Source organism: Squalius cephalus, assembly GCF_949319135.1.
Source record: "Squalius cephalus genome assembly, chromosome: 13".
In the NCBI taxonomy this organism is placed as follows: domain Eukaryota; kingdom Metazoa; phylum Chordata; class Actinopteri; order Cypriniformes; family Leuciscidae; genus Squalius; species Squalius cephalus.
The window spans coordinates 14,695,749-14,721,682 of NC_137134.1; the positions used below are offsets into that span (position 1 = coordinate 14,695,749).

General features: G+C 38.3%; 2 protein-coding genes across 2 annotated transcripts; both read right to left on the reverse strand.

Moving 5' to 3' along the window:
• Positions 1-4,625: 4,625 nt before the first annotated feature.
• On the reverse strand, positions 4,626-7,512 carry LOC307169379 (ICOS ligand-like). Its single transcript, XM_079889995.1, has 5 exons — positions 7,261-7,512; positions 5,879-5,919; positions 5,502-5,804; positions 5,253-5,306; positions 4,626-5,100 (listed from the first exon to the last, which is right to left on the reverse strand). Exons 1-5 carry the CDS (start codon positions 7,272-7,274, stop codon positions 4,892-4,894), a joined length of 621 nt encoding a protein of 206 aa, XP_079746121.1. The 5' UTR covers positions 7,275-7,512; the 3' UTR covers positions 4,626-4,891.
• A 10,776-nt stretch (positions 7,513-18,288) lies between these two features.
• Positions 18,289-22,130, reverse strand: LOC307169384 (uncharacterized protein). Its single transcript, XM_079890000.1, has 4 exons — positions 21,973-22,130; positions 20,473-20,513; positions 19,212-19,532; positions 18,289-19,076 (listed from the first exon to the last, which is right to left on the reverse strand). Exons 1-4 carry the CDS (start codon positions 21,984-21,986, stop codon positions 18,850-18,852), a joined length of 603 nt encoding a protein of 200 aa, XP_079746126.1. The 5' UTR covers positions 21,987-22,130; the 3' UTR covers positions 18,289-18,849.
• Positions 22,131-25,934: the final 3,804 nt, after the last annotated feature.

Below are 25,934 nucleotides of genomic sequence, written 5' to 3' on the forward strand. Positions count from 1 at the left end.
GTGAACTTCATTTTGGTTCTGTTTTCCTCTTTGCTCTTTCAGTATGCTGAGGTGGACTTTACCAAGATCCGGAGAAATATTCGCTCCAGCCAAATCAACAGCACATATGCAGCTCTAAACCTGCCGAAGTCATGAACACACGAGTATGACTGATCTATATCACAAGCTGAAAATGCAAGTTTTTGTTGTTTTTACAACTTAAAACAGTGTGTGCATTAATTCTAAGTGGTTCTTTGGAAATCTACTGTTCTTTGTCGTTTACTCAAACATGTTCATGTTCATTTAGACAGGGTCACTTTTCACAAAATCAGAACCCCGAAGGCATTTTGTGATTATTTATTTTACAACATTTCTAGGGGTATTAAGGGGTGCGGAATCCAAATCTGCTGTATATGAAGCTCAAAAATGTCCCAAAATGCCTCAAAATCGAGAAATTCAAAATGGCCGCCACCGCCAGGCTGAAATCTATTTTTCAGTATATCTTTTTAACTAAACAAGGTACAAACATGAAATAAATGTGCTTTTGTAAGTTTTCCTACATGGGCAATTCAATGCCATATTTAGATTTAAGAAGTAATGTGAAGAAACAGCTTAGATATTGCAAATATAGTTGTTTTTAACTATGAATAATTACTCAGTTATTATAATAATTATTATTATTATAATTATTATAATTATTACTATTATTGTTGATATTATCAGGCTATTTACTTACTTTGTATTTTTTGTTAGGTCAAATGTACAAACAAATACAAAAAGTTACAAACTTTAATTAAATGTTCACAGGTTTTCACACATGGGGAATTTAACATCCTGTCCTGATTTAGATCAAGTGCCAATAATCAGCTTGAAAATCACACAAGTATAGAGAAAAAAGTGGTCATTAGTGATAAAGAAGTTGTCAATCAAATAAGATCCAAAAGCAGGAAGATCCATGGGTCATGGTAATATTCACTGAACTATATCCCAGTAGAAGTTACAGTGACAGCTTATTCGCAGTCCTCTTCAATGTTATGGCAAGTGTTGTCAAGCTTCCCGCAGTTGCATGTGTCTATACATTCCATGCAACTCTTTCTGAATAATAGAAGAATAGAATAGAAAGATTACAAACAGTACAAGTACAGGTACATTGGAATACTCTACCAGTCTATCATATTTGCACATTCTTGTACACAATGATCAACATCAGCTAATTCCCTATACACATACCTGCAGCTGCAGCTGCAGCGTTGGCTGAGGCATCCCTTGGTACACCCACATGAAGTGAACTCCCTGCAAATTCATCATGAAGTTTCATATCATGCGTTCACACTATCAAGCGACAATCTGGAACCGAGCTCACCTGCCACATCCTGATCTTCCTCCAGTGGATGAAATGGGATGGATGCACAAGGAAGGTCAGTTAGTGCCACGGCTAATGTCTCTGCCACCTATGCCTAAAGCCTGCAGGGAGTTCACTTCATGTGGGTGTACCTAGGGATGCCTCAGCCAACGCTGCAGCTGCAGGTATGTGTTGATCATTGTGTACAAGAATGTACAAATATGATAGACTGCACTGTTAACCCTTGCTGTAAAAAAAAGGCCAAATTCTGACAGTATCATACCTTTTTCCATTAAAACAGTAATATACCATAGAAAACAAAAATAGCCTACAGGAATACAGTATATGTATTATATATATACATTATAAGAGTTTTGCCCTCATTAGGCCCATTCCTTGTTTTTCCCTTATGAAGCCCGTCACTGACTGGCTTATTGGGTTCATACTTTACTCTTTCACAGCCTCAGGCATCTTGCCTCGGGCTACCGTATGGAGCGGAGCGAAGCTAAGCACACACAGCGTTTTGAAAGGGGTTCCCATAGCATAAGCTAACTTGCGCAGTATGAGAGACCTCTCGAAAGGGGTTACTAACGTAACCTCGGTTCCCTGAGATGAGGGAACGAGTATTGCGTAACCCGCCGTGCTTTTGTGCTTTGATCGGGGATCGTTTCAGTCGATTAAACCTTAGGTCCAAGGCGGAGAATGGGCGCTTTTATAGCCATAGGCCACGCCCATTCTGGTGGGCTCTGACGTGTCAGGGCGCGAAGTGCCCTGATTGGTTTGCGCGTCTGAGCCGCCTCGCCATAGGTTCGTGCAGTTGCCACAGCACAGCCAATGACCACTCTCGCCGTTCATCTGTGTATGCTGTGCAGCTGCACTGCGTTTTAAAACATTTGGCTTCAATATTCTTGAGAAAAGGAATTTTCCCATAGCGTAAGCTAACTTACGCAATACTCGTTCCCTCATCTCAGGGAACCGAGGTTACATTAGTAACCGAGATGTTTTAGTCGCAGGGGCGGTTCTAGGGTCAGTGGATATTCGGGGCTTTAGCCTAAACTAAAATTGGGTATTTTTATTTAAAGGAATTAATTAATTATAAAAGCGATTTAAGGGAATAAAGAAAAAGAAAGGCTTATTGTATTAGTGAAATCATTTTAACTAAATATTTTATTTTTAATTATGCATGCATTCTCTCTAAATGAATCAAGGACATTATAGCATATTTTCAATTCAAAAAGGCAAAATTTTATATATAAATAAATAAATAAATAAAGTTGAGTAATTTGCATCACCGGATACTGTCGGTAGTACATTTCTATATTAAAACAGTCAAATATTAAATGTTTATCTACTTACATTTTTATCAGGCATTCGTTCACTTCTTTAATCATTTTGACATTGATGTGCTAGACCGCTGAACTTTTAGTCATCCTAACAACAAACAGAGCGGTGCGTAATGGAGTGTATCAGAGCAGCATAAAGAATATCAAATATATTGCAGTGAATCTCTTATTTGCATCTTAAGTTTATTGCCAATAGAACTCGGTGAGCTCGCGCAAAACACATCTCATTTAAACGCCTCTGATTGGCCGATGCGTTCAACAGACATGTATATGATTGGCTACAATGCTCAACGCTGCAAAAGCACGTCTTAAGTACCTTTAATGCAAAGGGAAAAATATCAATAAAACTGTAATATGCACTTTTCATGATTAGGTTATCGCGGCTGCTGTAATCTTATTCACATTTGTTTTTCTGATTAATTGTTTTGCTCTATGAGAAAGACAAGGTAACAAAATATTCGGGGCTTTACTGGGTGAGTGGGTGAGTGGGTGAGTGGGTGGGTGGATGATTGGGTGAGTGGGTGGAGAATTTTAACTGTGACAAGATGATTGACAGGCCAGGATGTGACAGAGCAACCATTAAGGACGCAATTGTATGACATGATAGTATCTCCCAAAGCTTGCCTACTCTTCTGCTACTCAAAAGTATGTACTTTTTCTTCACAAAAAGAGTACTTTTAGGACGTAGTATAGGCGATTTGAGAAGCAGCACAAGTTTCGAAACGTTTTTTCCGAGTATGGCCCTTTATGACATCATAAAGTGCGGAATTCCTTGTATGGGCACTTCTACTGGAAAAGCGAGTGCACACACACATCAACCAGAGCAAGAGCAACGCCCCTCAACGTGCAAGTGAGTTTATTTGTTCCCGGCATTTTGGTGATGAATGTTTTATAAATAAAGCCCAGTTCGATGCTGGATTTGCAGATCGTTTGAGACTGAAACATGGAACGGTCACAGCGATAAAGTATCCCGATCATGAGTCGAAAACCGCAGGCGGTAAGTAACATCAAATGTCTGTTTTGTTGTCAATCAGCAACAAGTGCATATAATGTAAACAACACGAAAGTATAGTGAATCAAACGTTCTCCATGGATAATGCGATGATGAATATTGTGCGTGACTCTTTAGCTCCGCCCACGGCACGCCTCCAAGAGCTCGACCGTTTTCAGAAAGAATCGCTACAGCGTATCTGTCTTTTATCAAACTGATAAAACTAAAGACTCTTCGGAGATATGAAGGATGCAATACTACTCTATATACTCAAGATGAACATTTCTGCTGAGAAGTTGTGAGATAATATATTTTCAATTTTGCAGATATTCAAGGTAATTTTTTAAACAGAATATTCAGGACCAATAATGAGGTAGACTGAATAGTAGGTATAATGGAATTTGTTTGGATCATTTATGAGAAAACATTTACTTTTAGTGAAAATCTTATAACTTATTACATGCAAGGTATCTGAACACCAACATTTGTAAATTTCATCCACACATTTATTGTGTTTTGTACATAAAGAGATTATGAAATGAAACACAAGACTCATTGCCTCTCTGAAAGTACCTGGGAAAACTGAAATGCATTCTCATGAAGCTTCAACACTGTGGTTTTATGGACAGATATTACAGCCCTGCATGGAGCTAAGCGTTTATTTGGTGCAGACTGAATGTATGAACACTGAAATAAACCTTTCAATGATGTAATAACAGGAATTAATCAGATTTAGTAAATTAAAATTTAATAAACATAAAATAATGCATGAATACAAAAGGGATTTACAACTAGCAAACACAACATAAGAACACTTGTGGTGCAGATTTATTCAGGCAGAAAAACATACTGACAGTCTCACTTTTTCTTTAGCCAAAAAAGTTCCTGTTTCACAGTTTCAACATCTCAACAATGCAGTGTATAAGACAAGAATATACCAGCATAATAAACACCATAATGAACCAAGCTGTAACAACTGAACTAAATGTAAAAATAAGAGTTAGCGGAAGTAAAAATGAAAGCTTTTACACCTGACTTGTCATTTCGGTCTCTGTTAGTTGCATATGTTCATGTGTATAGTTAAAAAGCAACAAAAAAAATAAAAATAAAAATACTGCCAAACACTACATGATGAAAGAACACTTGTGGTGCAGAATTGTTCAGGCAGAAATACACTGACAGTCTCGTTCATTTTTATCTTGAGCAAAATATCAGAAAAGCTTTAGACCTGATTTGTCATTCTGTCTCTGTTGGTTGTTGTTCAGAAGAGGATAAGGCAGTGTGGGTTCTTTTTCTCAAGAGAAATGTGATGAAAACAGCTATAAGCACTATTAATACTACAGGTAATACAATGTAAACCCAGAGCAAAGGCGATGATGTCACCACATCAGGTCCCATTTTTTCTCCTTGATCAGTTAATCCATTTCCTTTTTCTGATGATGATTCTGCAACAAAAAAAGTGAAGAAAAACAACATGACTGCACTGTAATAAAGACAACAGATCCGGCTATAATTTATATACAGCAGTGCTCAGACTGGAGCATCACTAGTGAACATCAACTTTCTAATCATATATTAATAAACAAGATTCACACACCATTGATGATCAGATGTAGAGTCCTAATCTCAGATGTGTGTGAGATGAGGCACACTGTAAAAAAAAAAATCCCGTAAAAAAAACGGTGAATCTCTGGCAGCAAAGTTTCCAGACAGATTCCGTTAAATTACAGCAAATAACCATTTCACAAAATTACAGGCAAAAACCATAAAAATACAGAATTGATAAATAACATTCACTGTACAATGACAAAACGGTAAAATTCTGTCAAAAAATACAGACCATTACCTGTAAAATTACACTTTTTTCTTACAGTGCAGCTGAACTCTCCTGCATCAGTGTAAGTGAGATTGATGAGTTTGATGGAGAAGTTTCCTCTCTCATACTCATCAGGGAATGTTTCAGCTCTGTTCTTGTAGACTGGGTCCTGTTTCTCTGAATAACGGCCTTCAACTATATTATACACATACTTGCTGCCATTGTGTCTCCAGTGTACATAAATGTCTTCAAGTTTAAGATCATGTTCAGTGGAAGAACACGGCAGGAGAACAGAACCACCAATAACAGCCTCTACTGTTTCCTGCAGAGACACTGAAACAACACAAACTTTACTGGAAACACACAGTCTACCATTTATGCAGTTTAAGTGTTTGTTTATTCCTCACCTTTGTTTATCAGCACTGCAAACACACAGATGAAGCTGAAACTGTAGAAACACACACAAAAATGGATTTACTTAACCTCAACCAGAAGAGCATTTTGCAAGCAACTTTTAAACATTCATAGAAAGCTCACGCACCCAAATGAATGAAAACCAGGTGCAAGACACAAAATAGAAGGCACTAAATCTCATCTCAACACAATCATTGAATGGTTTTGCTCTTATTAATCAGAGCATCAATATTTGTAAGATTTATTCTATTTGAACAGTTATTGGGTCTTTAGGTAACAGTGATCTGTGAATTTGACTGTTTGTGAACCAGGCATTTGTGGACACAGTTTTTCATGTAGATTTTGTAAAAATAAAAATATAATTTTTATTTTGAAGTGACAAAAAAAAAAAAAGATGATTTAGTAGGATTTTGTCCACAGGGAATTGATTGTGGGTGGTTGTGGTTTGCTATTGGTCAAACTTATGTGAGTGACAGTTTGTTCTGCCCTCACACAAAGAAACGTGAATTTTAAAATAATGATGTGCAAGGATGATTCATTTATAATAAATACTGTAATATTCCATACAAAAATAAGAACAGTTAATTTTGGTTCCATTGTGAATTTAATCAATACTTATAATCCATGTAGTTATTATTTAAATTTATTTGTTTTCATTAATCATCATCACCTATGTATAGGCCAACTAAATGGAATCATTCATAGTCTGTTGCTATTATTGATAATTATTTTCATTAAAAAAAATATAAAACATTGTAGGTCTATAGCCTAACTCATATAGTGTGCTTCAGATGAATCTCTCTTTGAATGCATTCTGTCATTTGACCATCATTATTCAACTAAACAGTAAAAATCCATCAATTTTCAAATTATTTCCCTTAATATTTTGGATGATAATCATCATGTACATATTAAAATCTCTAAATTGTTACAGTTTAGCAGTTGATCTTAAGTTGGCTCTTCACCCATATGACCAGTTTGGAAAACCTTAAATGCACTGTAATGTACAGTCTGTACTGCTAGGCAAATCAGAAATAACGTTATATAAACTAAAACTAACGGCACATGCACTGAGAACGGCAGGCTAATACAAAATGCTGACACTAATGCTAATTGACTAAATTTAAATGTTATTAGCTATTTACTGCAGATACACCTCTTTATAAACCAAGCCATGTTAATGTATTCATGACGTTCAATGCGGACACCGCGGTTTGTTTGTACACAAAACAGTCGATGGCCAAAGCAGACAAACCGGACCAAAAGCGAAAGCAAACACCAGCGCTTCAGTGCTGTCTGAGAAGGATATAACCTTAAACCCATAGTCTACTACACGCCTTTGTCCAAACAGCGTTTCATTCAGAAATCATCCTACCTGGTGATCATCATAGTGCCCTGTAATTATTCACATACACTGTTTTAAAATATATAACGTATAAGTATTTACGAAATTAGGGTCAGATGCTACTTTTAAACAGAAAGTAGGCTATCGCAAAACTTCCGCATTTATATGCTCTCAGAAAAAAAGGTACAAAAGCTGTCACTGTGGCGGTACCTTTTCAAAAGGTACACCTTTGTACCTAAAGAGTGCATATAAGTCCCTCAAATGTACATATTGTTACCAAACGTGTACATATTGGTACCAAACATGTACATATTAGTACCTAAATGGTACATATTAGAACCCTTTTGAAGGGTACTGTCCCAGTGACAGCTTTTGTACCTTTTTTCTGAGAGTGCATAGTCGTTTCATCAAAGGTAAGTGACGTCAACCTGACTTCAACGCACACAGATTCATATCAAATAGTGTTTTACCATCCAGCACGTCCAACACATTAACCATATTGTAGCCTATGTTATATGTCAATTATAAAATGTGGCTAAAACCAGATTAATTGCTTCCTTGGTCGACCAGCATAAAAAAAAAAAGAAAAAAAAAAAAGACAATCACGTCGACAAGATGACTTAAGTGTGAGAGGGAAGCTTCGTAGACTCATCTGAGAAAACAAGAAAAACAACAATATTAGAAGTTTTCCATGAATTTGCCTTTCAAATTTTTCTTTTCTTTTTTGATATTTACAGATGCAGCTGATAAAAGATAAAACAGCACTCAAGGAAGAAAGAAAATAAATAAAGGCTGACATAAGAACTTACATGTAGGCTATTGTTTTTTGTGTTTTTTTTTTTTTTTTTTTTTGTGGGCTTTTTTTTTTTTTTTTTTTTTTCATATCTATAGACTCAATCCAGAAAGATCTGCCTTATCCTCTCGCTTTTCCTTCTGATGTGCTGTAAGTGCTGTAAGCATCTGAACTTTCTCTGAAAATGAACAAAATACAATAGTGCACATGTGCACACACAAATATAGTTATCTCACAGGACAAGAATGCAGTGACGCCCTCATTCATGAGCTAAAGGTGAACTGAAAGAGAGAGAAGCATGACAAACATACAGCATGGACTAATTTGCATTTCAAATTGTAGACATACAGGCTACTTTCAGAAAAAAATATAGGTTTGATTGCGTTTGCTAGTGTTTTAACTGTTTGGCACATACATATTTGCTTTTGTTATTTAATTATTTATTCTTTCATTTATAATTGTAACACACACACACACACACACACACACACACACACATAAATTTAAGTCATTATTTAAAGTAGATACTGCAGTTATCTACTTCCCTCTAGAGGCTGAAAATGGCAGTTCTCCACAATATTCACCCACTGGAGATTTGGATATTGTGATATTCATGTGATTGGCTGTTCACTGTAAAATGTCACACTTTCATGCGCACACACTCACTCAAGATTCATCATATAGCCTACGCAAGATCAAACCCTGAGTTGACAGAGAACGTTTATGAAACGTGATCCACAACGTAGTTTGGTCTTGTCTACCAGCTCAGTAACTGTGAGTTTGTTCACTCCACAGAATCAACCCAGGCTGCGTTCCAGTCCAAAATTGTCATGCCCTTCACTCGCTAACTTCCCTCCGTCTTGATCACTCAGATGTACGTCATTGCTTACGTTGCACGAGTCACTACCGGCGGAAACTGTAATGGGCTGAACTGGAACGTCCTAAGCCCCTTGATCACTTGGAATCAGTTATGGAGCTGATTTATTATTTACATTTTTTTCCCCCTTTAAGAATTTAAGAATTCAATAAAAAAATGTAATTTATATATCAGAGTTGTTTGATGTGGTGATGATTAGACGAGATCTGTGGTGACGTCACAATCATACTGCATTGTGGGACATATAGGTGCCTGAAGTGTACATATGAAGTAGACTTGGTCAAAATCGAGGGAACGAGGGTCTGTCCATATAAACTTCCCTCGTCCACTTCACGAAGTGGAACGCACTTCAAAAAATGGCGGCAGGGATTCCCCCGATGGGAAGTGCTTAGGGAAGTTTGCATGTCTAAAAGTAGACTGGAACGCAGCCCTGACGTTTTGTGTGACAGTAATAGATCCAGATCTGGAATGAGATTTAGTCGATGTTTCTCTCAGATTAATCAAACACAAACATGTCACTATAATATGATTAATAACAATATCAAAGGTCTTATGAAAACAGTGCTATTAAAGCACAAAATAATTTTGAGAAGTGATAATGGGGCATTAGATGTTGTGGTCAGAGTTTTAGACTTCCTCTGCTTGATGTGGAAGGTTTTTGTCTTCCTGTGTTTTCTTCAGAGCTGCAGTAGATTCATCTTAATGTTGTGTGGAGAGAAACAGAATCATTCTGAAGTGTTTTAATCTCGACAACATGAAGATCATTCAGCTTCAGCTCTGTGAGTTTATATGAATATATTTGCATTGTCATTAATTGTTTTGTTATTGGTTTACAGTGATCTTAATTATAATGCTATTGTATTTTTTTATCTTATAGATGTGTTAATCTGTTGTGGAGCTGCAGTCTCAGATCAACTCACTGATTTGGGATCAAATGTGACCATAAACTGTGATCTTGATGAAAATGAGGTTTATTGGATTTTACTGAAAACACCAGATCCTCCAACAGTGATTCTACGATCATTCTCAACACCAATATCTCCTTTTTACTTAAATAAACATATTTATATTTCATAGACAGAAATATTCAGTGCAGTTTAAACATCGTCTGGTTATTAATAATGTGACTGCTGATGAATTAGGAGTTTATTACTGTATGAACACAGGCACACCTCCAAAACTCAGCAAAGGCACCAGACTGCACTTCAATGGTGAGTTATTTTACTCCTCTATTGATGACAATAATGATTAGTGCAGTTATTTACTTATTTATTCACTTGACTGTTACTGTAATTATGGACACTTTCATTAAAGAATCAACTCAACTAACTGAGTGTCACAATCATACAGCTCTGGAGTTTATTGATCAGAATCAGACACAATGTCAGATTATTATAATCATATCTGAACTGATGAACGGGCTTCTGCTCATTGTGCTGATCGGTGAGTGACTCTTCTTTAGTTTAGAAAATTAAACATGCGATTTGTAAAAAATATCAATATGATTATCCTCTCCACTGAGTGGCGATTTAGTTATTGTGTAAAAGTTCTTTGTTTAGAATTGTTTATTTTGACTATTCAGAAATTAATTTGGCAGTTTTCGAATTCAAATATGACTTTATATTTTAAGAAAGAATAATACAACCTTTGATAAATATTGAATCTGATTTCGCTGTTTTATTTTTAGGACTAGTGAAGGTTTTTGTTGTTGGAAACAGAAGATCTGCAGAACGATCACAACTCAACACTGATCTACAGCAGACGCGAGTTATACAGCATCAGGAGGACTTACAGGTGAAATACTGCAAACCATCATTAGAACTCAAATCTATTTCTATCTTGATAATTATTGAGAATTATTGTTGACACTGTATTTCAACACTGTAAAAAGTGTTCAGTTCACTTACTTAAAAAAATTAAGTAAACCCGTTGCCTTAAAATTATCAAGTAAATAAACGTAATGCTTAATTGAAAAAATTAAGTTATGTGAACTTGACAATTTCACATTAATTAATGTTTCCGATTAAGCATGAGATTTATTTACTTAATAATTTTAAGGCAACGGTTTTCCAAATTTTTTTTAAGTGAAGTCAACTGATCACTTTTTACAGTGAACAAACTTATTGTTTAGATTATGAAATTCATTTTTGGTTCAGCAACAACTGCAGCTGAACTACTATACTGTCTTCCTCTTTGCTCTTTCAGTATGCTGAGGTGGATTTTACCAAGATCCGGAGAAATATTCGCTCCAGCCAAATCAACAGCACAGATGCAGCTCTAAACCTGCCGAAGTCATGAACACACGAGTATGACTGATCTATATCACAAGCTGAAAATGCAAGTTTTTGTTGTTTTTTACAACTTAAAACAGTGTGTGCATTAATTCTAAGTGGTGCTTTGGAAATCTATTGTTCTTTGTCGTTTACTCAAACATGTTCATGTTCATTTGGGTGAAATTTCATGCAATCTTTAGAATATTATTACAATTATTATAATTATAAGTATTACTGAAATATTTACTTAATAACAAAAATCATTCAAATGTAGTGACAAGAAAATGTTTTCAGTACTTCAAGTTCTCAGAGAGATAATTGCTGGAAGATGAAGCAGTGACGCATTCATGATTATTTATTCATCTGGGTTTTCTCTCTCTCTCTCTCTCTCTCTCTCTCTCTCTCTCTCTAATGTTTTGCATATCGTCCTTATGATAAAAAAAAGGGTGAAAGCAGGTAACGTTCTTCAGCCTTGTGAATACTCTTGTATTGTTTTTTTACTGGTAACTTTTTTTTATTTTCAGTAAAATTGTTAAAATGATTTACTATATTTTAGTATATAATTTAAATTAGTGTATTGATATCTTGTTTTTTGAAATCACCAAGATCTTGCAAAGTCCACAGTGGTGTAAATCCAATTATTATTTTGTCTTGTGGAATATAATATGAATATATGTTATATGAAAGAGTATTAAATAAAAAACATAATGCAAGTTTTATTATCCTTCTTATTTTTTTTAATGATCATTACTTATTATATACATTGTTTTACATTCAAAGGCTAAACCATGTGGTTAAACTGAAGTGCTAAACCGAAACCGCTAAACGTGCTAAACGTGCCACTGGTTTGGTCACTAAACAACCAATAACAAACAGTCTCTCACCTTTGTGTAGAGTTGAGGTTGTTTAATCATGAACCGAGTGCAGTGTTTCCCCAATACCTTTATGTGTTCATGTATCTCAGTTCTCACAGTTGTGTACACCTCAAATGGAAACAACAGCACTGCACTACGTCTGCTGGGGTTTAAACACTCTTTGTCTGAATATCTAGATCAACCCATTTAATATCCAGAGCATCAGACAACTGTTGTAACATGAAAAGCACCTTCGCACTTGAAAGTTTCTATGGCTGTGAATGGTAAGACTGCAGTTAGTCTGCAAATGTCAAAGCAGTTTCACATGAATCTAGCCATTCATGGTTCCGTCAGGAATTTCCTTTGTTGTAGAGGTTCAAAGGGGTCACCCTTCATAGCGTCTAGGACCGTGGAGAGGTCCCAGACCGGAACCAGAGGGGGCCGGGGAGGGTTTAATCTCCTAGCTCCTCTCAGGAAGCAGGTGATGAGATCGTTCCTTCTCAGTGACTGGCCATGCATAGGTTTTGTAAACACATACACTGAGCGTGGAGGGGGACCTGCCCTCATTCAAAAGCTCCTGTAGGAAGGAGAGAATCTCTGTAACGGAGGCCCTTTAAGAAGGGGAGAAAATGCCCCAGCACGTTCTCGACCGCTTTCATCTCCAGACAGTTTATGTGTAAGTGCACTTCCTGGGCTGCCCACAGGCCAAAGACCGGCCTGAGTTGGAGGCGTCTGTCTAGACTACTTTTCGTTTCGAGACTGTTCCCAGATCCACGCCTGACCGATACCAGTCTGCCCCCTTCCAGGGCTCCAGTGCTGTAACACAGTTCTGAGTCACCCTGAGGCGAATACGGCTGGAGGTCCATGCTCGAAGCGGGACCCGTGTTTTCAGCCAGTGCTGGAGAGGGCGCATGTAAAGCAAGCCCAATCGAAGCTCTGCCGAGGCCGAAGCCCAGCATCCTCTGAAAACTCTTGAGAGGAAAGATGCTGTTGACCTTGAAAGACGCTGCTGAGCATTGTATTCGCAGCGCGTGCTCTGTCGTCAGCCGTGCTGTCATTGACACAGAGTCTAATTCTGTCCCCAGAAAGGAAATTTTCTGGCTGGGAGACAGTGAGCTCTTGGTCCAGTTGATTTGGAGACCCAAATCTTGTAAATGGCTGAGTAATAAAGCTCTATGGGCTATCAGCTCTGCCTCTGCCTCTGACTGCGCTAGTATCAGCCAGTCGTCCAAATAATTCAGTATTCACATCCCCTGTTGTCTCAGGGGAGTGAGCGCCATGTCCATGCACTTCGTGAATGTACAAGGTGCTAAAGATAGACCGAACGGCAGGACGGTGTACTGATAGCTCTGGCCCTCGAAGGCGAATCGCAAGAAAGGCCTGTGATGGAGCGTTATTTGAATCTGAAAATAGGCATCCTTCAGATCCACTGAGATAAACCAGTCCCTCGGGCGAATTTGCACAAGGATTTGTCTGGTTGTGAGCATTTTGAACGATCTCTGCATGAGGGCTTTGTTCAAACGCCTGAGATCTAGGATGGGTCTGAGACCGCCATCCTTTTTGGGGACGAGGAAATACCTGCTGTAGAAACCTGACTGGTTCTGCATCAGAGGGATGGTTTCTATAGCCCCTTTTTTCAGCAGTTTCGCTATCTCGGCACGAAGAAGATGTGCTACTTCGTCTTTCACCGTAGTTTCGACCCTGGCTCGAGAGCGTGGGGGTCTGCGAGCGAACTGCAGCGAATACCCTCGCTTTATAGTGTTCAGCACCCATTCTGACACGCCCGGGATCATTTCCCATGCTTTCATACTTAAAGCTAGAGGGAGAATGGTATCTGGGCTCTGGTCGCTGTGTGTGTGTGGTGCATAGCATGCAGTATTTGCTAGTGGGCGCGCGCTCTCTACACACAGAACACATTTTGTGTTTATTGATGGGAGCTCTGAGTGAGTGTGTCGCCTCTATTGAGGGAACTGAGAGACCGAAACGTGCTGTCTTTGATGGCGGTCCGGCCGCAGCGGGACTCGACCATCTTCGTCTTCTCAGTGTGGTCAGGAAGACTTTGAGGGCCCAGGTTTCAGCGCTATCTTGGGCCTGGGTCCCCGTGGGGGAGGCGTCCTGTGGCGGCTTGAAGAGCGCGAGCGCTGCTGAGACTCTCTCGGCTGACGCCGCTGTGAAGCTGGCGGCGGAGGCGGTGGTGGCGCTGTGTTCCGGTTAGGCGGCTGCTTTTTTCGCGGAACTAGAGCGTCTTGGAATGGCTTGCATGGCTTGCGACATTTTCTGGACTTCTGAATACTGCTCCGCAAAGCCTTTGACTGCCGGGCCGAAGAGACCGGATGGAGACACAGGCGCGTCGAGGAAAGTGGCTCTGTCGGACTCTTTCATGTCGGACAAGGTTAACCACAAGTGTCTCTCGGTGACGGTGAGAGACGCCATATTTCTCCCGATGGCCTGTGCAGCGGACTTGGTGGTTCGTAAAGCTAGGTCCATAGCGCTTCGGAGGTCCGTGAAATTCTCAGGGTTCGGGCCCGCCTCGTCCATGGTGCGGAGAAGGTTGGCCTGATAAATTTGAAGCACAGGCGGCATAAGTGCGACCGATCAGAGCCGAAGTAGTCCTGCAGGCTTTCAAGGGTAGCGAGGGTTTGGACTGCCATCCAGCGGAAGGCGGGCACAGGTGTGTGGCTACCGCTTCCTCAACCGGAGGAATGGTGAGGTAGCCCTTGTCTTTCGCGCCATCAACGTTAGAGAGCATCGAAGAGACAGAAGGCCGCAGCCTGGCAGAAAATGGCGCCCTCCAGCTTTTAGATAGTTCCTCATGGAGTTCCGGCAGGAAGGCAGCGGGCCTGCTGGGCGCGGGTTCCTTGGGCAGAGACCAATCGAGGCCAAGGTCCTCCACGGCCTTGGTGAGGAGGTGGAGAAGTTCAGCTTCGAAGCTAGCCCGCACACCGCTCGACTCTTGCAGGGAAAGGGCGGGGTCCGGATTGGAGCCCGACCATCCTTCACTCTCCGAAGCGAGAAGAGAGCAGCTGTCCTCTTCCGCGTTGTCCCCGTCAGACTCGTGATGCACGGCGGGGGCGGTAGGGCACTGGCCGGCCGTGATTGAGGTGGGGGACTCAGGGAGCGATGCACACAGAGAGTTAGCCGGCATGCTATCGCTCACAGGGATGACCTCTGGTGTTCTCTGTGAACGGCACTTTTTACGGCGCGGCCCAGACGAGAGAAGTGGAGGGGCGGGGTCCACGTCGAAGGAGGCTAGTCGAGCCCGCAGGGTCGACATAGCCATGTCCTCGCATTCCGGGCAGCCACCCTTGGAAAGCGCGTGGTCCGCATGGTTCCGTCCCAGGCAGGAAACGCACAGGATGTGGCGGTCCCCGTCGCTGAGGGTGGCTCGGCAAGAGCCACACTTGGAAAAACAAGGCATTTGCAACAACGGCTCAGCTCTTTTAGGAAGACGTGTGTCGCAGGGCGAACACACTCAATGCAATACAATAGTAGGAAAGGATATAGGCACCGGATAGCGCAGCAGGAACGGCGGCTGAAGCGGCGAGAAGATGGCCGGCTTCTGGTCTGCGAAGCAGATGGCTCGTCCCGCTGAAAAGGCTCGTCGACGGCGCAGGCTTCTTCCAGAGAGCAGCGATGTGATGTGTACACTTCGCTGAAGAGATGAAAAATCAAAGAACAACCTATCTGGACTCAGCTTATATAGACATAGCCACGCCCATTCTGGTGGGATGTGACGTGCACGGGCGCCTGCACCCTCATTGGTGCTTACGTCACCAGCAGTCCCTCGATAGGTTGCAGCAGTTGCTGCAGAGCAACCAATAGGCGTGCGAGCTGCCTCGCCTAGGTCTGCTTGTGCAGCAATGCGTTTTAAATTAATGCAAAAATTAAGGATAATATTTTGGCTTCAGTATTCTTGAGAAAAGGGATTTTCCCGTAGCGTAAGCTAGCTTACGCAACACGAGAGTACTCTCGTAAGAGAACTGCTGTAGCACGTCGATATAACTGATCTCAAAAAGCTTTTCAAATGTGATTAATAAGTAAAAATGCATAAAAGTCTTAGAGACTGTATATTGATATTTATTAAGTAAGGGATAATGTAGAGCGAGGCGGTTGTTATAGCGAATAGCTGTTTGTGGCACATTAGTATATGTGAGGGGGCAAACTCCTCAAGATGGGTGGTGACCATGGTGGCCATTTAGAAGTCGGCCATCTTGGATACAACTTTTGTTTTTTCAATAGGAAGAGGGCCATGTGACACATCAAACTTATTGGTAATGTCACAAGAAAAACAATGGTGTGCTTGGTTTCAACCTAACTTTATTCGTTCATGAGTTATTTACAAGTTTCTGACCACTTATAAAATGTGTTCAATGTGCTGCCCATTGTGTTGGATTGTCAATGCAACCCTGTTCTCCCACTCTTCACACACTGATAGCAACACTGCAGGAGAAATGCCAGCACAGGCATCCAGTATCCGTAATTTCAGGTGCTGCACATCTCGTATCTTCACACCATAGACAATTGCCTTCAGATGACCCCAAAGATAAAAGTCTAAGGGGGTCAGATCGGGAGACCTTGGGGGCCATTCAACTGGCCCACGACGACCAATCCACTTTCCAGGAAACTGTTCATCTAGGAGTGCTCGGACCTGGCACCCATAATGTGGTGGTGCACCATCTTGCTGGAAAAACTCAGGGAACGACTCAGGGAAAAACTCCTAGATGAACAGTGCCACAAACAGGACTTTAATATCACCAACCATTCCCATGTTATTACGGTGTATCCATATAAATGGCCCACCCTGTATATTGGAATTCAACCAAGCCATGTAATAAACAAGGTTAAACTAGTGTCATAAAACATGTAAATGAACAATCTGCTGGAGTCGTGCACGATGCATATGTGTTAAAGATTAAAGACAAAGACTCCATGTACTCATTTGTGGAGTGTGTTTAGTGTAGTTGTGTTTTTCTGACATAAGTCAGATCTCAACCATGAGCAACATGTTTATCTGTTTTATCTTGTGCACACTGTATGTACACAGAAAGAAAGAAATTAAATGATGTGATATGTTGAATGTTGATGTTGAATCTGAAAAAAAAAAATTATCTGAAAAAGAAAGAGTATAAATATATGCATTATTCAAACAAAATGGCTTATTTCTTTAAATTGGAAAAATATTTGTGCACCAAAGGGATATCGGACGACCATCACAACCTCGAACCGTCGAACTTCATTCACCACGTCTAAAAGTAAGCTATGGCTAACCTGTTTGTTAGTAATTTGACTATCTTTAAATCTAGAGAGAATATTGGTCAAAACAGCATGCCTCTTTATACACAATTATGTTTTCAAATGTAGCTTATGTTGTCAATATTCAAATGATAATTAATGATGGCATATGTTTTGTATAACATTTGCCACATTTCTTTCCAATCATGCTTTAAAGCCAAATATGTCGTTCTTTCCAATGACAAAAAACAACATAGAAAACTGTTAATGTTTTGTCGTGTTTTATGTTTCTCTTAAAGCAGGGTTAGATGTTATCAGGGGGTTGGGGGCAAAATGCCAGCAGAATTAATATGCACCCAAAATTCAAAATGTGGTGGAAAAATTGCCCTATTATGAGTTATTTTTATAATTAGCCTATATGATATTAAAAAATATTTCCAGAATATTAATTTGGCGCGATTGCAAATGTGATGATTTTATAAAACAAGTAAACAAAGAGTGAATATTGTGATGTGACATTTTAGACATAATATTCCAAATATTCTGTTTTTGCTCTATTTCTCCAATGACAAAGTTCCAAACAAGCCATAGAAAGAGTTATGCGTATTTGTGATTCAGTGACCTAGTTGCTTAGCTCCAGAACGAATCTGCCATTTTGAACAAATCAGTTGAATGAATGCTTCTATGACTCGTACATTAAGACGGTGATTTGGCGCTGCCTATTGGCGGTTTTAACTTCATAATTAAAAATATATAACTTATATAAAGGGGATGCCAGTTTGAAGAATGCAATATGGTGGCATAGGAACCATTATACTTGAATTGTGAATTGTTTAATATCTTTTAATGGTCTTCTGCAATGTATGAGGCATATTTATTTTTTCATGCTTTAATGTTGGCCTAATTTCACATTTACATTTTAGGCTATGTAGTTTGAAATTTTTGATTTTTATTGTAGTAACCACTGTAGTTGTAATTGTAGTAACCAACAACAAAATGTTGCAAATAAAACCATAGACCACAACTTCTGTAGTTTTAACTTATTTTAATATATAAATTCAGTGAAATCATCAAACGTTTGTATGACTTGCCAGTGACTTGTGACCCAAGCTACGACTTGACTTGACTTGCTTGACATAAAGCAGTGACTTGACTTGACTTGCTTTTCACAAAATTGACTTGGACTTGCTTGAGACTTGAAGGTTAAGACTTGAGACTTGCTTGTGACTTGCACATGTGTGACAACTCCCACCTCTGATTTTAAGGGACAAATATACAGTTTTTGATGGAGTTTGGGGACCTTTCAGATCGTTCTTAAAATGTGGTGGACTTGGAAAAGTGTTAATAAAAGACTCATAAAAGAGGAGGTATGTAAAATCAATGTAAAATACTGAAAGGCTGTTTTTTTGTTTTGTTCTTGCTTTCTGTTACATGGAAATGTATATGTTAATGAGTATAGTTAAAAAGTAAAAAAAAAAATACTGCCAAACACAACATGATGAAAGAACACTTGTGGTGCAGAATTGTTCAGGCAGAAATACACTGACAGTCTCGTTCATTTTTATCTTGAGCAAAACTTCAGAAAAGCTTTTAGACCTGACTTGTCATTTCTGTCCCTGTTGGTTGTTCCTCAGAAGAGAATAAGGCAGCGTGGATTCTTTTTCTCAAGAGAAATGTGATTAAACCAGCTATAAGCACTATTAATACTACAGGTAATACAATATAGAGCGAATGCGATGATGTCACCACATCTGGTCCATTTTTTTCTCTTTGGTTTCCTTGATCAGTTAATCCATTTCCTTTTTCTGCTGTTGATTCTGCAACAAAAAATTAAAGAAAAACAACATGACCGCACTGTAATAAAGACAACAGATCCGGCTATAATTTATATACAGCAGCGCTCAGACTGGAACATCAACTTTCTAATATATTAATAAACAAGATTCACACACCATTGATGATCAGCTGTAGAGTCCTAATCTCAGATGAGTGTGATATGAGGCAGTTGAAGACTCCTGCATCAGTGTAAGTGAGATTGTTGAGTTTGATGGAGAAGTTTCCTCTCTCATACTCATCAGGGAATGTTTCAGCTCTGTTCTTGTAGTCTGGGTCCTGTTTCTCTGAATAACGGCCTCCAATTATATCACACACAATCTTGCTGTCATTGTGTCTCCAATGTACATTAATGTCTTTAATTTTAAAATCTTTAGTGGAAGAACACGGCAGGAGAACAGAACCACCAATAACAGCCTCTACTGTTTCCTGCAGAGACACTGAAACAACACAAACTTTAACTGGAAACACACAGTCTACCATTTTGCAGTTTAAGGGCCCTATTTTAACGATCTGAAACGCAAGTGTCAAGCGCAAAGCGCAAGTAACTTTGTGGGCGGGTCTCGGGCGCTGTTGCTATTTTCCCGGCGGGATAAATGACTCTTGCGCCCGGCGCAAATCTAATAGGGGTTGGTCTGAAGTAGCTTCATTATTCATAGGTGTGGTTTGGGCGTAACGTGAAATAAACCAATCAGAGCGACATCTCACATTCCCTTTAAGAGCAGACGCGCTTTTTCCATAGCGGATTGCTATTGTAACGGCGGATTTTCCAGGCGCACACCAGGAGCGGTTCACAGCCGAGGAGAGCAACGCTCTTGTCACGGCCGTAAAAGAGAGAGAAGTTACATTGAAATGGAGAAACCCACCCAAATTAACTTCGGTTAAACAGGCGTATGATAATTTGGGTAAATGTGTAAGCTAGATGTAGGCTATGCTTTTATAATAAATTGTCTATCTATCTATCTATCGTAATAATGTATGATTTGCTAAATGAAAACTGCTGCTTCTGTGTAGATGAGAGAATCAAAGTGCGCGTTGTGCACGCTACATTGATTATGGCCAAGCATGCGCCCTTAAAATAGCATATGAATAACATGCGCAACGCGCCACTGACTTTAAACTAGTTTTTTTCGGTCAGTGGCGCAATTGTTTTCTAAACCTGCAAAATAGCATGAGGGAACGTTTGCGCCGGAACACGCCTCCTCTTTGCGCTGAACCGCCCCGGGGAGCGCAAGTGTATTTCTTAGTTAACCGACGTGCGTCTGTGGAGGGAAAAGTCCGCTGTGCGCGGGTGCAAAATAGGAATGATACATGCGTCGCTGTACAAAGTCAACTGCGCTGGGTGCAAGATAGGGCCCTATGTGTTTATTTTGTGCTCACCTTTCTTTATCAGCACTGCAAACACACAGATGAAGCTGAAACTGCAGAAACAAAAAAAAGCTATTTACTTAACCTCAACCAGAAGAGCATTTTGCAAGCAACTTTTAAACATTCATAGAAAGCTCACGCACCCAAATGAATGAAAACCAGGTGCAAGACACAAAATAGAAGGCACTAAATCTCATCTCAACACAATCACTGAATGGTTTTGCTCTTATTAATCAGAGCATCAATATTTGTAAGATTTATACTATCTGAACAGTTATTGGGGCATTGGGTAACAAAGATCTGTGAATTTGACTGTTTGTGGACAGTTTTTCATGTAGATTTTGTAAAAAAAAATAAAAATAATAATAATAATAATAATAATTACATATATCATTTTTAATGATCAGTTCAAGTGAACTGTTATGTAATATTCCCCATCACAACTGGGACAGAATGTCTTCATTTAAAGATGGCATGTAACGGAAGTTGCAACAGTCTTTTCTTTCTTATTGTGACTTATATGAGTGAAATGGCTTCTCGAATAAAAAAAAAAAAGATTTTGTAGGATTTTGTCCATAGGGAATTGATTGTGGGTGGTTGTGGTTTGCTAATGGTCGAACTTGAGTGAGTGACAGTTTGTTCTGCCCTCACACAAGGAAACATGAATTTTAAAATAATGATGTGCATGGATGATTCATTTATAATAAATACTGTAATATTACATACAAAGAACTGTCAATTTTGGTTCCATGGTGAATTTAATCAATACTTATTATCCATGTAGTTATTATTTTAATTTAACTTTTTCATGAATCATCATCACCTATGTATAGGCCAACTAAATTGAAACATTCATAGTCTTTTGCTATTATTGATCATTATTTTCATTAAAAAAATATAAAACATATGCCTATAACCTAACTAGTGTGCTTCAGATGAATCTCTCTTTGAATGCATTCTGTCATTTGACCATCATTAATCAACTAAACTGTTAAAATCCATAAATGTACAACTAATTTTGCAAATATTCAAATTATTTCCCTTAATAATATTTTGGATGATCATCATCATGTACAGGTTAAAATCTCTAAATTGTTACAGTTTAGCAGTTGATCTTAAGTTGGCTCTTCACCCATCTTACCTTTTTGGAAAACCTGAAATGCACTGTAATGCTAGGCAAATCAAAATATAAACTAAAACTAACTGCACATGCACTGAGAACGGCAGGCTAATACAAAATGCTGACACTAATGCTAATTGACAATTTAAATGTTAGTAGCTATTTACTGCAGATACACCTCTTTATAAACCAAGCCATGTTAATGTATTCATGACGTTCAATGCGGTCACTGGTAAAGGTTTGTTTACACAAAACAGTCATTGGCCAAAGCAGACAAACCAGACCAAAAGCAAACACCAGCGCTTCAGTGCTGTCTGATAACCTTAAACCTGTGTAGGCTAAGTTACTACACGCCTTTGTCCAAACAGCGTTTCATTCGGAAATCATCCTACCTGGTGATCATCATAGTGCCCTGTAATTATTCACATTGTTTTCAAATATAAATATTTATGAAATTAGGGTCAGATGCTACTTTTAAACAGAAAGTAGGCTATCGCAAAACTTCCGCATTAATATGTCATGAGTCATTTCATCAAAAGTAAGTGACGTCAACTGAGACGCAAACGGACGAATATCAAAATACATGAATAGTGTTTCACCATCCGAGCACATGTCTAACCCTAACCCATTAACCATATTGTAGCCTATAATATATGTCAATTATAAAATGTGGCTAAAACCAGATTAATTGCTTCCTTGGTCGACCAGCATAAAACAAAACAAAACAGACAATCACGTCGACAAGATGACTTGAGTGTGAGAGGGAAGCTTCATAGACTCATCTGAGAAAACAAGAAAGAAAAACAACAATATTGGAAGTTTCCCATGAATTTGCCTTTCATTTTTTTTTATATTTACAGATGCAGCTGATAAAAGATAAAACAGCACTCAAGGAAGAAAGAAAATAAATCAAATAAATAAATAAAGGCTGACTGACATAAGAACTTATATGTTTTTTTGTTGTTGTTGTTGTTGTTGTTGTTGTTTTTCCGTATCTATAGACTCAATCCAGAAAGATCTGCCTCATCCTTTCGCTTTTCCTTCTGATGTGCTGTAAGTGCTGTAAGCATCTGAACTTTCTCTGAAAATGAACAAAATAGTGCACATGTGCACACACAAATATAGTTATCTCACAGGACAAGAATGCAGTGACGCCCTCATTCATGAGCTAAAGGTGAACTGAAAGAGAGAGAAGCAGAACAAACATAAAGCATGGACTAATTTGCATTTCAAATTGTAGACATACAGGCTACTTTCAGAAAAAAATTATGTATGCATATAGGTTTGATTGCATGTGTTTGCTAATATAAATATAAATAGCACATAAATAACAAAAGCACATAAATATTTACTTTTGTTATTTATTTATTTTATTATTTATTCATTCATTTATAATTTTAACACACACACACACACATAATTTAAAGTAGATTCTGCAGTTCTCTGCTGCCCTCTAGAGGCTGAAAATGGCAGCACTCGATCCACACACTGGAGATCTCTGCTCTCACCACTGGATGGCAGCTGTTACTGATTGACTCTCTCTGTGTTTCATGTGATTGGCTGTTAAGTGTAAAATGTCACACTTTCATGCGCACACACTCACTCAAGATTCATCATATATACGAGATCAAACCCTGAGTTGACAGAGAGCGTTTATGAAACGTGACCCACACCGTGTTGGATTAGTTTGGTCTTGTCTACCAGCTCAGTAACTGTGAGTTTGTTCACTCCACAGAATCAACCCTGAAGATTTGTGTGACAGTAACAGATCCAGAGATTTAGTCGATGTTTCTCTGCAGTCACTCAGTTAAATCAAACACAAACATGTCACTTTAATATGATTAACAATATCAAAGGTCTTATGAAAACTGGTTATTAAAGCACAAACATAATTTTGAGAAGTGATAATGGGGCATTAGATGTTGTGGTCAGAGTTTTAGACTTCCTCTGCTTGATGTGGAAGGTTTTTGTCTTCCTGTGTTTTCTTCAGAGCTGCAGTAGATTCATCTTAATGTTGTGTGGAGAGAAACAGAATCATATTGAAGTGTTTTAATCAAGAACAACATGAAGATCATTCAGCTTCAGCTCTGTGAGTTTATATGAATATATTTACATATGATTTGTCATTCATTGTTTTGTTATTGGTTTACAGTGATCTTAATTATAATGCTATTGTATTTTTTATCTTATAGATGTATTAATCTGTTGTCGAGCTGCAGTGTCAGATCAACTCACTGATTTGGGATCAAATGTGACCATAAACTGTGATCTTGATGAAAATGAGGTTTACTGGATTTTACTGAAAACACCAGATCCTCCAACAGTGATTCTACGGTCAATGTCAACCACGCCATCACCTTTTTACTTTAATCCAACATTCAGACAGAAATATTCACTGCAATTTAAACACAGTCTGGTTATTAATAATGTGACCGCTGATGAATTAGGAGTTTATTTCTGTATGAAAACAGGCATGCCTCCAAAACTGAGCAACAGCACCAGACTGCACTTCACCGGTGAGTTCATTTACTCCTCTATTGATCATAATAATGATTAGTGCAGTTATTTACTTATTTATTCACTACTTCAGATTTTTTTTACACATGAATAACATAATTATTTATTTTTATTGGTTGCTCCACACAGATATGAATATATTACAAGCTAGATATTATATTCAGATGTTTGAAACTGCAGTCGTTGTGCTCCAGACTGTTACTGTAATTATGAACACTTTCTTTACAGAATCAACTCAACTAACTGAGTGTCACAATCAGACAGCGCTGGAGTTTATTGATCAGAATCAGACACAATGGCAGATTATTATAATCATATCTGGACTTATGATCGGGCTTCTGCTCATTGTGCTGATCGGTGAGTGACTCTTCTTTAATTTAGAAAATTAAATATAAACATGCGATTTGTAAAAATATCAATATGGTTCTCCTCTCCACTGAGTGGCGATTTAGATATTGTGTAAAAGTTCTTTATTTAGAATTGTTTATTTTGAATATTCAGCAATTCATTTGGCAGTTTTGAGCATTCAAACATGACTTTTATATTTTAAGAAATAATAATACAACTTTTGGTAATAAATATTTAATATAATTTCGCTGTTTTATTTTTAGGACTAGTGAAGGTTTTTTATGTTGGAAACAGAAGATCTGCAGAACGATCACAACTCAACACTGATCTACAGCAGACGCGAGTTATACAGCATCAGGAGGACTTACAGGTGAAATACTGCAAACCATCATTAGAACTCAAATTTGTTTCTGTCTTGATAATTATTGTTGACGTACTGTATTTCAACAAGTGTTCAGTTCACTTATTTAAAAAAATTAAGTAAACCCGTTGCCTTAAAATTATCAAGTAAATAAACGTAATGCTTAATTGAAAAAATTAAGTTATGTGAACTTGACAATTCCACATTAATTAATGTTTCCGATTAAGCATGAGGTTTATTTGCTTAATAATTTTAAGGCAACGGTTTTCCTCAATTTTTTTAAGTTAAGTCAACTGATCACTTTTTACAGCGAACAAACTTATTGTTTAGATTATGAAATTCATTTCAATTCAGCAACAACTGCAGCTGAACTACTAATCCTGTCTTCCACTTTGCTCTTTCAGTATGCTGAGGTGGACTTTACCAAGATCCGGAGAAATATTCGCTCCAGCCAAATCAACAGCACATATGCAGCTCTAAACCTGCCGAAGTCATGAACACACGAGTATGACTGATCTATATCACAAGCTGAAAATGCAAGTGTTTGTTGTTTTTACAACTTAAAACAGTGTGTGCATTAATTCTAAGTGGTACTTTGGAAATCTATTGTTCTTTGTCGTTTACTCAAACATGTTCATGTTCATCTGGGTGAGATTTCATGCAATCTTTAGAATATTATTACAATTATTATAATTATAAGTATTACAGAAATATTTACTTAACAAAAATCATTCAAATGTAGTGACGAAAATATTTTCAGTACTTCAAGTTCTCAGAGAGATAATTGCTGGAAGATGAAGCAGTGACGCATTCATGATTATTTATTCATCTGGGTTTTTTCTCTATCTCTCTAATGTTTTGCATAGTTAATGTCCTTATGATAAAAACAGGGTGAAAGCAGGTAACATTCTTCAGCCTTGTGACATGAATAAACACTGCACACTTTTGCATGTATTGGTTTTTGTATACTGCTAACTTTTTTATTTTCAGTAAAATTGTTAAAATGATTTACTATATTTTAGTATATAATAAAAAAAATTATATAGGCTATATTATTAAATTAGTGTATTGATGTCTTGTTTTTTGAAATCACCAAGAGCTTGCAGAGTCAACAGGATCATTGGTGTA